The sequence below is a fragment of the Pisolithus orientalis genome (assembly GCF_024613125.1).
Source record: "Pisolithus orientalis strain OTSU chromosome Unknown F5J12scaffold_29, whole genome shotgun sequence".
In the NCBI taxonomy this organism is placed as follows: domain Eukaryota; kingdom Fungi; phylum Basidiomycota; class Agaricomycetes; order Boletales; family Pisolithaceae; genus Pisolithus; species Pisolithus orientalis.
Genome location: NW_026260810.1, coordinates 256095 through 269871, shown reverse-complemented (window position 1 = coordinate 269871; position 13777 = coordinate 256095). Strand labels below are relative to the sequence as shown.

The 13777-nt window shown below is 46.4% G+C and overlaps 3 protein-coding genes across 3 annotated transcripts; all 3 read left to right on the top strand.

Annotated features, from left to right (window-relative positions):
* Window positions 1-1046: 1046 nt before the first annotated feature.
* On the top strand, window positions 1047-1827 carry F5J12DRAFT_848503 (uncharacterized protein; the record flags this gene model as incomplete). Its single annotated transcript, XM_051746443.1, has 4 exons — window positions 1047-1049; window positions 1490-1570; window positions 1623-1688; window positions 1761-1827. The coding sequence occupies 3 exons, from the start codon at window positions 1047-1049 to the stop codon at window positions 1686-1688; spliced, it is 150 nt and encodes a 49-aa protein (XP_051597419.1). The 3' UTR covers window positions 1761-1827.
* On the top strand, window positions 1498-2595 carry F5J12DRAFT_285402 (tryptophan synthase beta subunit-like PLP-dependent enzyme). The gene is made up of 4 exons (XM_051738739.1): window positions 1498-1570; window positions 1623-1939; window positions 1988-2249; window positions 2299-2595. The coding sequence occupies exons 2-4, from the start codon at window positions 1865-1867 to the stop codon at window positions 2535-2537; spliced, it is 576 nt and encodes a 191-aa protein (XP_051597418.1). The 5' UTR covers window positions 1498-1570; window positions 1623-1864; the 3' UTR covers window positions 2538-2595.
* Window positions 2596-4837: 2242 nt separating this feature from the next.
* Window positions 4838-5092, top strand: F5J12DRAFT_724743 (uncharacterized protein; the record flags this gene model as incomplete). Its single annotated transcript, XM_051741561.1, has 2 exons — window positions 4838-4906; window positions 4952-5092. Coding segments are annotated over 2 exons (210 nt in total), but the record flags the coding sequence as incomplete, so codon positions are not given.
* Between the last annotated feature and the right edge of the window lie 8685 nt (window positions 5093-13777).

Sequence of the window (13777 nt, the reverse complement as noted above, 5' to 3'; positions counted from 1 at the left end):
CTCTCTGTTTGGCATCACACTGCTCGTATTTATCGCAGCTGACTGTTCTCCCGATGCCAGCGCCGGGCTACTAGTCTTGATCCACAACAACTATGTCACAGCATTCGTTCTGGGCGGAGCGTCGCAATGAACCATTATCCGACGAGATGCAGGCTGGACGTCTGGAGGGCTCTTGTGAGCGGAGGGATGGGGGGGAACGGAGCAATGGTAGTTGGGACGAGGGATGTCACACCTGACCCGGCAAGTTTAGAAAGTGTATCAGTGAGGTGCTGACGGATTCCAAGCGACTTGTCGCACCTACAGAAGAGAATAAGCATTTTAAAGCGTGAATTGAAGTTATCTTGTTGAAGTGATAGGTTTCGACTGCCTACATACTGACCACGCAATATATGTATGGGATGTGATTGGTCCTAGGGGTTCCTGTTCCTGTTCTTTGCATGTCAAAGTCCTAAAGTCAATGAATAGGAAGAACGTACAAGAAGCTGTTGAATCACTACCAGTGCATCTGTGCCCGGCACTGGGGTGGGTCTAGTAGCACATGCCATTTTAGATCATGAAGGCCGAAGAGAACTCATTGATGGTCCTATAGCCCGACGTCCCTGCACTGACTTCCTCACATGGCTTCCGTCGCAGATTCTTTCATTTAGTCGTTCTCGTGTGTAAGTTCTTCCTTTATGTCAGTTGATCGTTTTCGGAAAATGCATATCGCATCTCCCAGATGGGCACCACCGGCTCTTCTATCAATGGGTTCAGTGAACAGCGAGCTTCCCGACATCATCGCTCGTATCCGCAAGCACACTTTCGTACCCATTGCCGTGGGTTTCGGAGTTTTCGTCGGGAGTCGCATAGCCTCCCTTATCAAAGAACCGCTGGCAGGTCAAGTTCCTCAGGTAGTCGAGAACATCTGCAGAGGACTCAAGGAATCATCACCCTCCAACTCGTCCACTGCTGGAGTTCAAAGTTCATAATATCATTACCCGGTCATTGCCGGGATGCCTCTCGACCGACTGGAGTGACACTTCTCCCCTTGCGTTTCGGCCAGTTTGATGGCACGTATGTACCGGAAGCACTTTTCGACTGTCTCGTCGAGCTAGAGGAGGCTCAAAACGCTACACGGAATGATCCAATGTTCTGAGCTGATTTCGAAAGCCACTAGTGGCTACATGAGCCGCCCTTCCAAGCTATACAGTATTTTGCAGAGGGTCTGACCAAGTATGCTAATGGTGCACAGATTTAGGCTGAAGCGAGAGGAATCTGTACGTGTCCACTAATCGCGCAGTTCAATCGGTCTGATCTCATGCAGGGTCACATAAAATCAATAACGCGGTTGGCCAGCTGTGCATCTGCCTGTTCCTTTCAATGTTTTGGGCTGAATGTCAACCAAAATCCTGTTGACTAAACGTCTCCGAAAAACTCGCATTGATGCAGAAACTGGTGCCGGATAATGTAGGTCAGGCGTCTGCGACCGTGTGTGCCTGTTTCGGGATAGGAGTGCGTCATTTATATGACTGTCGAGGATGTACGGAGACAAGCTCTAACCCTCTTCCGTATGAGGATGCTTGGCGCCAAGGTACTCAACTTGCCATGCAAATCAATCAAGCTACTAATTAAGCTCTACTTAGGTCGTGGCCATCGAGTCGGGCTCGAAGACAATGAAGGATGCTGTTCACGAAGCAGTGAGAGATTGAGTTACGAACCTTGCTACAACCCATTTCCTCATCGGATCCTGTTTCGGCCCTCACCCATTCCCGACTATAGTCCTGCAACTATCGAATGCTGATCGGACGTGAAATCAAAGCACAGATGAAGGAGGGGACAGGGAAACTTCCGGGTGTGGTCGTCGCATGCGTTGGAGGCGGCAGCAATGCCATTGGGTCCTTTTACGAGTTCATTCCGGATACATCTGTGCACCTCGGTGGCGTTGAGGCCGGAGGCAAGGGTGTGTGTATGGATGAATTTATCGTCTTGTGTGCTAACTCCCGGCAAGGTATCGACGGTGATCGTCACAGCACTTACCCTGGTTAGAGGCAAACCGGGTGTCTTGCATGGAGTTCGGACATATGTTCTGCAAGATCCCGCTGTTCAAATCGTAGAGATGTACTCTATCAGTGCTGGATTGGACTATCCTGGTGTTCGACCGGAACACTCCTGGTTGAAGGACAGCAAACGGGCTGAGTACATCATTGCGATGCACGAGGAAGCTTTGAGAGGATTTACTCTGTGCACTCAGCTCGAGGGCATCATTCCAGGTTAGCATTCTCTGATTATGGAGGGGGCATACTTGATGATGCACTGCAGCATTGGAATCTTCGCATGCTCTGTTGGAGGGCATCCACCGAGCGAAGACACTTCCCAAGGAAACCAATTTAGTTATCAGATATGGGGGAATGCTGTACTACATGTTTGCAGGACCACTTGCTGTGTTGTACAACTTGTGCAGTAAGGGAGTGATTTCCATCTGTCTTTCAGTGTCAAGTTTGATATGTACCTCAAGCCTGACAGCTCCTTTGGACTTTGAGGTGAAAATGGTCTGGTGAATGGACTACACACAGGGTGGGCAGCTGGTGTGTCAACAAAGCATAGACACTCACCTGAAGCACTTCCCATACTTCTGCTTGTAATTCACAACAACAGTTTCTTCAAAATCCGGTACTCATGTTCTAGAGAGGATGGGGCCCAGGTACAATGCTCAAGTTTCACAGCAACATCCTGGTTGCTGATGAGATCTCAGGCACAATATACAACTTGTTGGAGATATATTCTCCCCTGTCTTCTCACTTCTTTTGGTGTGATGTTTGGGTGCACTTGCTACACAGTCATTACACTGTTCCCTCAGTAGATTGTTCACTACTGAGGGTAAGATCACCATTCATTAACAGTATTCTACTTACTGACTCCCTGTAGTTGCCTACAGGTATATCTAATACATTAGTAGATTGTTCACTACTGAGGTTGCCTACAGCACCCTTTTTCTATACAACTGCTAAGAATGAAATCCACACTCAATGGTCAACAGTATGATTATGATCATATATTGATTTTAGGACACACCATGTGAGCCAGCACCAAGCATCTCTTTCAAGCTGAATTTTCCATCTATATGAACAATATTCATTACTGGGCTGAGGACTTGGGGGAGTGAGGTCAAAGGCATCTGGAGGTAGTCTGGGTCTGGAGAATGCAATTTCAACTTCCAGGAACTTCCACATGCAGGATGAATGACTTATGCATGACAATCTGGTTCACATGGTGGACTCCCATCAGCATGACACAAGTCTATTGTTGTAAGACTGATGTCTCCAGCACTCCCTATGGAATGTAGCTATTACCCTTCCCAGGATGACAAGGCAAGCTTCCAGGGTCCAGACCTCAAGATGACTGGTTGGGGGCATTTCAACCAAGGGATGCAATTTGCAAACCTTTTCCCTACCTGGGCCCACCATCAGTACCATCCCTAATTCCAGGCAGCAGCCCTTTTTTCAGACAGGCAATCAAGACAATGGTAAGTTCTGCAATAATGATGAATATTGATAGTCTTGACAAGGAAAGCAATCACTCAGATACAGCTGTGACCCAGACTCTAATGCCTGGGTTGTGCTGCATGTACTCTCAGCTCTTGTCACTTGGAATACATACAAGATAGCAACCTTGCTGCCAGTCTATCAAAATTCAAGCACACAATTGCCAGTGATCTCCAAGGGTTTAAATTGGGGCCTTGGACATAAGTATTTCTCAAGTCATTTGATCCAGAACTGTTACTCACCCATCTTTCATTAACTGTCATTTAAGGACCCATGCAGATGGCCAGTGGAGCTCCTCACTGCCCAGGCCATCATCACACCACTGCTTGTATTGATAACTCCAGCCTCCAGCCTGCTGCTGAAGCTGGGGATGCAGCCACACAAGCCAGGGGTATTTGTAACTGCCATCATCCAGTTTGGTTTGCAATGGTGCTGACAATGGAGAGTTCTTCAACATCAGTGAGGGTAGTGATGGTGAGGATGCCAATGAGCCCACCCAGGCCCAACTTTGCAGTCCCAGTCTCCCCACTGCTGCTTACACTACACTGACTGTCCAAACCCCTCCCAGCACAGATGCCATTCCATTGGCCTCAAGGACAACTCCTAATGCAAGTAACACTGGTAACACCATTGGGGCTAGTTCATTGGCAACTGGAAGGAGCACCATAGCACTGCCAACCACTTCTGATGTACAGTATTTCTTCAGGAAGCTGAAGGATGCACAGTCAGTTTGTATGCACTGCAAGTGAGTTATCTCATTGAATTGCATCACAGGAGCGAAATTCATCATAGAAAGCAGGCAGAGATTGATCACAAGTATGAATACAGCCCTGGCTCAGGGGATGCCACCCTTTGTGGCCACATTGCCAAGTGGCACTTAGATGAATACTTCAAGTTTGCCCAAAAGGATGGTTGGCCTATACAGATTGAATTGGTCTGGACCACCTTCAAGATGGGCTACACATTCAAGGCACTTCTGGAAGCAGTCCAACAAGGACACAAACTCAACCATCTTTCACATGCTCCTTGTCTCAACCATGGGGACACCCTCCCCCAAGTTTTTCTTCTGTTGCATCAAGGGCCTGAGATGAACCATGCTGAGTTCAGCATCACTTTGATGCATGAGTACCTAGTAAAGTTTGTTGTTGTGGACAACCAAGTGAGTACTCTCCCTTGGTACTGGGAAGCTTCTAACTGTGCTAACAAATTCATTACAGTCTATCAATGTCATTGACTGTCCTGAGTTCCACAAATTTATTCTCCACTTATACCAGGACCTTCATGAGACTGACATCCCTCACCACACAAAGCTTTGCAAGTTAATCCTCCAAGCATGGGAAGGATATTTCAAGGTCATGAAACAGGACCTTGTGGCAAGTACCCCAGTCCTACACCCTATTGATTAAGTTTTAGCTAACACATCACAATAGGATGTGGCAGGGAGAATCTCATTTACTACCAATATTTGGTTGAGTGATTCTTACCACCCCTACCTTGCTCTGACAGCACACTGGATTGCCATTGAGGGTGGCTCACTCAAGATGAAGGTGTCTCTTATTGCCTTTCAGTAATTCCCTAACTTGCACACAGGTCATGCACTTGCCAGGACCATCTTTGACCTGCTCGATTGTGCTGGGGTGACTTCCAAGGTATGCCACTGACTTACATGCATGTCTATGCATGCACCACACTCACTTGCTAATGAATCTTCAATAGATTGGTCACTTCACTATGATAATGCTAAGCACAACATTGCTGCCATGCATGAGCTGGCAAAGCTTCTTGATGAGTGTGAAATCCAGTTCAATGCCATTGACCATCATATTCCCTGTTTCCTGCATATTATCAACATCTGCATTACCCATATCATCAAGAATTACACCAATGCCAACTTTACTGCCATTGCAGACATGTGGGTTAGCACTTTCAACAACATGGTGAACAAGGCAGAGTATCTTCAGGCCCTTGCCAGGGATCCTGTTGCTCTTGGCCATGATATCATTTGTATCATTTGTGCCTCTTTGTCACATCCATGACTCTTGGACCCAAGCCTGGTCCAGTCTGGACCCCTAGCCCCTATCTCTGGTCAGGTCCAAACCTAGTCCAACCTCAAAAACCCAACTCCAGCCCTAAATAACCCAACTCTGGCCTAGATAACTCAAGTCTGGTGTTTTACCCCTATCTCTGGTCCACTCTGGCCTCTTGGCCTTGTGCTGCTCCACCCTGGTCCTCCCAGGTCCATGTCTGGCTGGACATAACTCCAGTCTGTTGTCTGATGCTTGTGCTTTGTTTAGTTAGTCTTCTTGCCTGATCTCTGCTTACTGTATGAATCCTGTGTCCAACTCCAGTCATGCTGGTCACCCAGGCTTTGGCTATTAGTCTCAGCACAGCCTCTGTGGCTGTCCACCCCTTGGTAATCATCTTCCTAATAGCTTACCAACAAGTCCAGCTTCATGTTTGTTACTCTAGACTGGCCTCATGTATTTAACCCCTGTACATACTTTGTAGCACTCCAGTCAGAATATCAACTTAGTATTACCCTCAACCCTGTATCATCCTCCAAGTCTACTCAATAGGTAAGGGTGAGCCTTAGTCTATCCCTGACTCTTGTCCTGGTGTAAGGAATCCACATTCCCTAGACATGTAAGCCCCTATCATTGACCATTCTGTGACTATCATTACATCCCCAGACCACTCACTCCCACTGCTGTTTGCTTGCTACCTTCCCAAGCCCTCACTCCCTCTTGTGCACTGCTATACCAATGGCTGCTGTGTTCCAGTCACTTCCTTTCTTTCAGACTCTTTTCCTTCATCACAGTCTCTGTTCCCTTTATGCTAGTAGTATACCCTTGGCCCCTGTTGTGGCCCTGTCTTATGTGTATGTGCTGTCACATGGCTTTCCTTTACCTGTACCTTGTCTTACTTAGGTTCTGGGTTTGCCTGGACTATAAAGCCCTGTACTTAGGTACAGAATGATACCTTTTGGCACTTGGAAGGTTACCATGAATTTCCTTTTCACTTTGTCTACACTGCACATCTCACAAACTGCCATGCACAAACTATGTATACCACTCACACCACTTGCATTGCCAGTACTACTCTGCAGAACATGCCACACATGCCACAAAACACTACTGCTACAAAGTGCAGGGTCCCATCTTCTAGTTTTGACAGTCCAGAATCCCTTGGGAAGAGCAATTCATTCCCTTCATTTTATTGTTGTTATCTAAGCCATCTAGCTCATATTATACAGCTACTTGGATTTTTCCTACAACTGGAGCCCACCATGAGGGATTCTGCTGTTGCTTCCAGAAGGTTTCTCAGGCACACTGCTGAATGCACTGAACTAGAAAATTTATGCCTGCACTTCCACAACCTGAACCTGTCAGACTCCAACTTTTCTGCTCTGTTTCACCTGCAACACAGAATCACATGCAATTACCTGCTGATATCCCATGGGTACAGATCAGATATCCATTGTGTTGGATCACCTGGATCTCACTTTCCCTGATTTTCCCAATAGCTTTATCCACTCAACTCCCTGAAGACCTGAAACCCTGCCATCACCTTTAACACCCATCACATCATCTGATTCATCATCACTGATGCCCCCCTTTTCCTGCCTCTTTGATGCCTCCAAATCTATACCCAGAATCCTAGCTACATCTGCCACACTGCTGTGACCACTCACTCAGTCACAGACCGCCAATCAGCCAATTAGTAACCTGCCAACACTTCTGCCAGTTTGCTCACACACAATACCACCCACTCTGCATCCACAGCCAATACCTGCTCCTCCTGTTACCAATCCAGCACTGCTGCCACAAGTGAACACACCAATGGCTAATCCCCAATTTCAGATGCCACTCCACAGTACACAGAACTCACCTAAATTTAGCAGAAATTCCCCCATGCAGCTTCCATGCTACCTTGAAGACATCAACTTCCTTGGTACTCCGACTGCTCTCAATGACCATGGCAAGATCAGAGCTGAAATCCACTATGCTGACCTTGAAGAAGCTGAGGTCTGGCAGACACTTCTGGAAGCTGCTCCTGTGGCCAATGACTGGGATGCCTTTGTAGTCACAGTTAAGGGCTTGTGTCCTGGTTGTGAAGGCGATGACTGCTACTGCCATGCAGATTTGCAGTACCTTGTTGAAGAATATCAGTCCAAGCCCATGCAAAACCAGGACAACCTTGGAGAATACCAGTGGAAATTTGTTAAGATCTCTGCTCTCCTCATTAAAACTAAAAAGCTTGCAGAGACAGAACAGGACTCCATGTTCCTTAATGGCTTCCCAAGGGCCATCACAGATCATATTTATCACTGGCTCTCCATAGTTCACACTGATGTGAGTCAAAGTGTGGAAAGCTGGTGAAAACCAAACAAATCCAACACCAAAGACAAAATGTGTGCAAGTGGTGGTTTGCCTCTGTGGAACCTGGAGGGCAGAAAGAATCTAATGTGGGGGGGAGTTTTCATTAGCAGGTGCTCCTGGTGCAAGTCATCAATGAGTTATGCAGGAGAAGATGAAAGAGTAATGATTGTGAGGGGGATGCTGGATAGAGTAAGGATCTTCAATGGGATGTGCTCCTGGCACAAGTTGACAATGAGTTATGCAGGAGTAGATGAACAAATATGGACTTGATAGGGGGTGGTGAATAGAGTGAAGGTATTCAGCCAAAAGGAGTCCTGGCACAAGTCAATGTTGAGTTATGCAGGAGTGGGAGGATGACTAATCAAATGCTGACCAAGCATAGATGACACTTCAGATGAATGGAGGTAGATAGACTCTTCTGAATGAGCCTCAACTGTTGATGATGAGTTATGACTGAGATGAACTGACTGATTACTGAGTGACATCTTGATTGATTTTTGTAGCTAAGTACAGGGGGTTTATATACTGTGGGGGGAGTGCAGCCTATGACAAATGAGGCACAAAAACTTGGTAAGTAATGAGTAAGGACTGTAAGCAACAAGTAATCATGATGAGTAAGTGAGAAATGAAAAGTAAGCAAGCATAGAAGATTGGTAAGTATTGACAACAAATGAGTCAAGGTCAGTCAAAATATCACAGTATGAGTCAGAACCTGAGTAAGTGCACTGGTATCACATTAGGGGGTAGCAATGCATGTCAGATCTTGGCAGAGACATCACTAGATCCAAAGATGGGGTGACAGATGGACAATGTTTCCAGACAGGGAAGTATTAATTCCAGAAAAGGATGGCATGAGTCAGGTGTCAAAGGGCTAGGGTGTTGGGGCAATGGGAGCATAGGTAATCACATCTCCCACCCATTCATCCTCTCAGTGAAGTTAATAAAAAGCTTTGTGAATGGGGTTCTGATGGAGGAGAGGGAGAAGGGAGGATGTCTTCTGCTGGGTCTTGCAGTAAAAAGGCAAGATGCATGTCATACTTGTCATGGATGTGATCAGGGAGGCTGGAGAACAGTAGATTATACTGCAGCTGTTGCAATGTGGGGAGAGTGATGGACAAGATTGGAATAAAGACATTGCAGGGAGCAGGGAGGAAGGATCTGTATGCTTCTTCAAGTGGGGAGACCAAAATGACCACATAAGACTTTGTAACTGGGTGACAGACCTGACATGACCAAAGAATGTCCTTCTGGAAGTCATACTGACAAGGAGAACATGCTGACCAAGCTGCATGGGATGGGGCTCACAATGATGGAATGAACCAGGGGGCTTCAGGACAGAAGCTGGTGGGAACACCTAGCAGATATACATAGCCACTGTCTCTGGCAAAAGAGACAAGTGAGATGATCAATGAAGAGGTGGCCATATCTGATGGACTTAGTGAAATGAGTGTCTGATGGATGGAGTGCTGTAGAAATGCATAGGGTGCAAGGATCCTTTCCAAACTTGGAAGGCAGAATTGTGTGGCTGAGCACATTAAGCAAGTGTGAGAACAGAGTTGATATCTTTGGAAATGGTGGAGATATGTATAACCTCTGCTAACATGTCTAAGGACACTACTGTAGGCACAACTCCAGAGCTGGGCCAGTCATGCTCCAGGTTCAGGTAATTGAGCACACCAACTTCAACATGCTTCTTGGTCATCCATTCATCTGCCTCATGAGTGTGGTAACAAATGACTATCCCAATGGCAGACAGCAGATCACTCTTCATGACCTGAACAATGGCCATGAATATGCTCTACCCATGTGCCCATGGTGTGAGGGCTGCCCACACTGTAAGTGTGGCAAACACTGCCATAGTCACCAGAGTATTGTCAAATGGATATTGATGATCCACTAAATGGTCAGGGAGAGCCTACTAAAACATCCTGCTTCCTGTTCAGCCACTGCTATCCATTCCTCAGCCCCACAGTATCTTCCCTAGCCTTCACCTCTACAAACTTCAGCCCACATGCCGCATCCATATTGCAGAATATACCTGCCAGAATACCCTCTCCTACTTTTGCTTTCCTCTCCTCCACTCAGACAATACTAAACCCCTCTGCTATAGCCACCTTTAATAGCATTTATGAACTAGACTCTGTGGTTCACACCTGTTATGCTTGACTGAAGTCAAGATGTAGGGAGAGCTCAAATGTAGACTATGGTTTCTACTGAGCAACAGCTGCAGTAACCTCTGTAAACAACAGAGGATTTAGGCAATTCCAGTAAGAGTGATCCTGGTTAGGGATACTGAGGGCGAAGTTCTGAGAGAATGCTGCATATGATTGAGCAGCTCAAGTCTGGGTTTCCAGGACTTGAGCCAACAGACTAAATACTGTACAGGGAATGGACCATGAGGTGTCTGCAAGTAATGAGACTACTACACCATTGGTTGAACAATGGTGACACATGTCCTAAGCATGTATCAAGTGGATAACACTAGTGGTGGGAATAGAGAGCTGTCAGATCAAAGAGAAGACAGCTCGAAAATGAAAAGTAGTCCAGTGGATCAAACATGAAGTAACCATAAAAGGAAAAATAGGGGTGAAATGTAACATTACCCCCTTTCTAAGTGTTGAAGTCTCTGACTTCAACTACTCTCTGTGAGGTTCTCTGGTCATATTGCTGATGGTGGAGTCATCGAAATCAAAGTTGTTATCATACAAATCGTCATCCTTGCTCCCAATGAGGGTACAATTGTCTACCACTCCAGGGGTGGTAATTCTTTCTTGTAACACACAATGAGGGTGTAAAGATGGACATTGGGCTTGAGTGTGCCCAGGAAAAGTGGTGTGACAAAGAGGACACTCATAGAGTCCACAGTTGACATGAATGTGTCTGAGACAGTGACAGACAAAGCACATTGAACAGTAGTGCAGGTTGGAAGGGGTAAGAGGGCATTCAGCCTCAGTCATAGCATTTAAGATGGGGGATGGGGGTAGTTGTGCAAGAGTCTCAATGATGTTTAAGGTGTAATCAAGTTCAGCTCTTGAGACACCAAAAGCAGTTTTGGGGTCAACTTCAGATGGGGAGTCATGTGACTTGCAAGGTTGTGGGTTAGTGCCAGACAAGCAGCAGGTGTGAGGTCAATCAGCTCTTCTGAGAGAGCGAGATGAATGGGAGGAATGGGAGGACAATGGTGATGACACTGGTAGTGAGGATGACATGGAGGAGATTGGAGGAGAGGTTGCAGTCAACAGCCTTCTAGACCCAGGGGGAGGGGGAGGGATCAATGTCAGATACTGACAAACATTGTAAATAAGATCAGCTCCTCCAAGGATATCAAAGAGTCGGAGGAGCAGGGGAACCTGCTCATAGGCTATTTCATTGAGAATGGTACGAGTGGGGGACAGAAGAGGGTTCTGTTGGTTGATATATCTAGAGAGTTCCTCAAGCTGGAGGGCTTGGATGGTGGCATGATAGATGAGGTCAAGGGGAGAGTTCTCATCAACCTCATGGTAGATGGTGCCAACAATGGCAGGGTTGGTGATGAAGAGTCAGTAGGAAGTGATCATTTGATCACCAGCAGGCTGTCACTGTCGATGAGTGAAGGGGGTGTGGTGATGGGAAGGTTCACAAGGGTAGGTGTAGTGGTGAGGAGGCATTTTGATGGAAAGTCTTCTGACAGTGTGAGTGGGACATTGAGTGGGTAGTTTCTGAGGGGGGAAATCTCTGGGGAAATGTTTCTTATATGCAGAGAGCGTATCATCCATGTGTTCAAGGTGTGTTTGCTTTTGCCATGAGTTTTCAGATGAAGGGTAACCCTTCCATTTGATTAAAAAGGCATGACCATGCTGGACCTTTTATGGCCAACTATCACCTCTATTTCATACTCTTCTTCTTCATTAATCAGATCAGGTGGTGGGGCTGGGAAGTTTGGTCCATGGATGTCATTTTCACAATAGGGTGTCAGGAGAGAAGCATGGAAGACATTATGTATTTTCCATCATGTGGGAATTGCAAGGTGAGAGGTGATTGGGGATAGGACCTTGGAGATAGTAAAGGGTCCTTCTCATTTTGGGGCTATTTTTTTATTTTTGTGGGAACACTTCAAGTTCCATGCCTCGAGCCAAACCTTATCTCCTTTCTGGAACAGGGAGAAGGGTTGTGATGGGCAGTCTTTCATTGTCTTCCTGGCTAGATGGTGTGCCACTAGGGCTTCCTCTCTAGCCTTTCAAAGTTCCTTGAGTCTAGACTTGGTGGCAGGAAGGAGGGTTTCTGCAATAAGAGATGGAAAGGGTTTTGGCTCATACCTGTACATGAGGTAGAATGGAGATTGATGGGTGACAGAATGAGGATGGTGATTATGTGCAAATTCTGCCATGGGAAGATTATCCACCCATGAGGCAGGATCATTCTGACAGAAGATTTGAAGATAGGTTTCAACCTCCTGGTTAACATGTTCAGTTTCTCCATCAGTCTGAGGGTGATACATGGTAGACAAGGTGAGGGAGTAGCTGAGAAGGGAGGCAAGTTCTTTTGCAAAGGCAGAGGTGAATTGGGGTCCTCTATCAGATATGATTTTATCATAGAGACTGAAACAGGAGTAGACTTTCTTGAAAAAGAGAGTCACAATATCAGCCATGGAGGCAGTTTTTCTGGTTGGTGTTAAAATTACCCCCTTTGTAAGCCCATGGTCTACCACAACCAAGAGAGAGTCATAACCTCTGGAAAGAGGAAGATTGGTGATCAGATCGCAAGAGATCTGTTGGAAGGGACAGGTCAAGGTCAAAGGGATAGGCATAAGGGGTGGTGTCATTGGGTGGGTGTTAACCTTATTCTGTTGGCAAACAGCACAGCCTTCAACATACTTTCAGACAAAGGAAGCGAGTCCAGGCCACCAGAATTCTGATGAGATGAGCTGTTGGGTTTTCAGGACACCAGGGTGTCTGGCAGAGGGATGATCATGGTGATTGGACACCACAGTTCAGTGGAGGGATGGGTCATCTGGGATGTAAACCCTATGTTTGTAAAGCAGTACTCCATTATCAAACCTCCAATCAGAGAGGTGGGATTTGAATGGGAATGGCATGTCAACATCTTCTATAGTGTGGAGCACCGTCTGGACCACAGGATCTTTCATAGAGGAGGATGTGACTGTTTGGGTGAGGTTTGTGTCAATGAGGTTAACAAACAGAGTTTGCAGAAGGAGAGTAACTCCTTTGTTGTCATCATCATCATTGGGGATGTGGTCAGGTTGGTGAGATAGTGCATCAGGGGCAGCCAGGTCTTTGCCTGGGACATGTTTGAGTTGCAGATCAAAGTCTGCAAGGTCAAGTAGCCAGCGTGCCTGGTGATGGTTTAGATTTTGTGGTGCTTTGAAGTACATTAGGTTTTTATGGTTGGTGAAGACCTTGACTGGGAATGGGGATCCATGGAGATAGTGTCTCCAGGACTTCAATCCATGAATGACTCCTAACAGCTCTCTATCGTAGATGTCATAGTTTCATTTGGCAGGGTTAAACAATTGAGAGATAAAGGCACAGGGTTGCCACTGGCCATTTGAGTCTTCCTGAAGGAGGACACCTCCAGTTGCATACTTGGATGTGTCTGTGGTTATTGCAAATGGCTGAGAAGTGTCAGGCATTTGGAGGGTCAGTTGTGCCATGAAGACCCATTTCAGGATGTCAAAGGCATCTTGGCATTTCTTTGACCAGGTCCAAGGGACCAAATCAGAGGTCAGGCAATATCTGAGTAATACAGAACAAATCTTCTGTAGAAGTTTGTGAATCTGAGAAAGGAATGCACATCCTTGACCTTTTTTGGAACAGGCCATTCAGCGATTCCCTGGGCCTTGATGGGGTCCATGGTGATGGTGTTTTCTCTGATGATCAT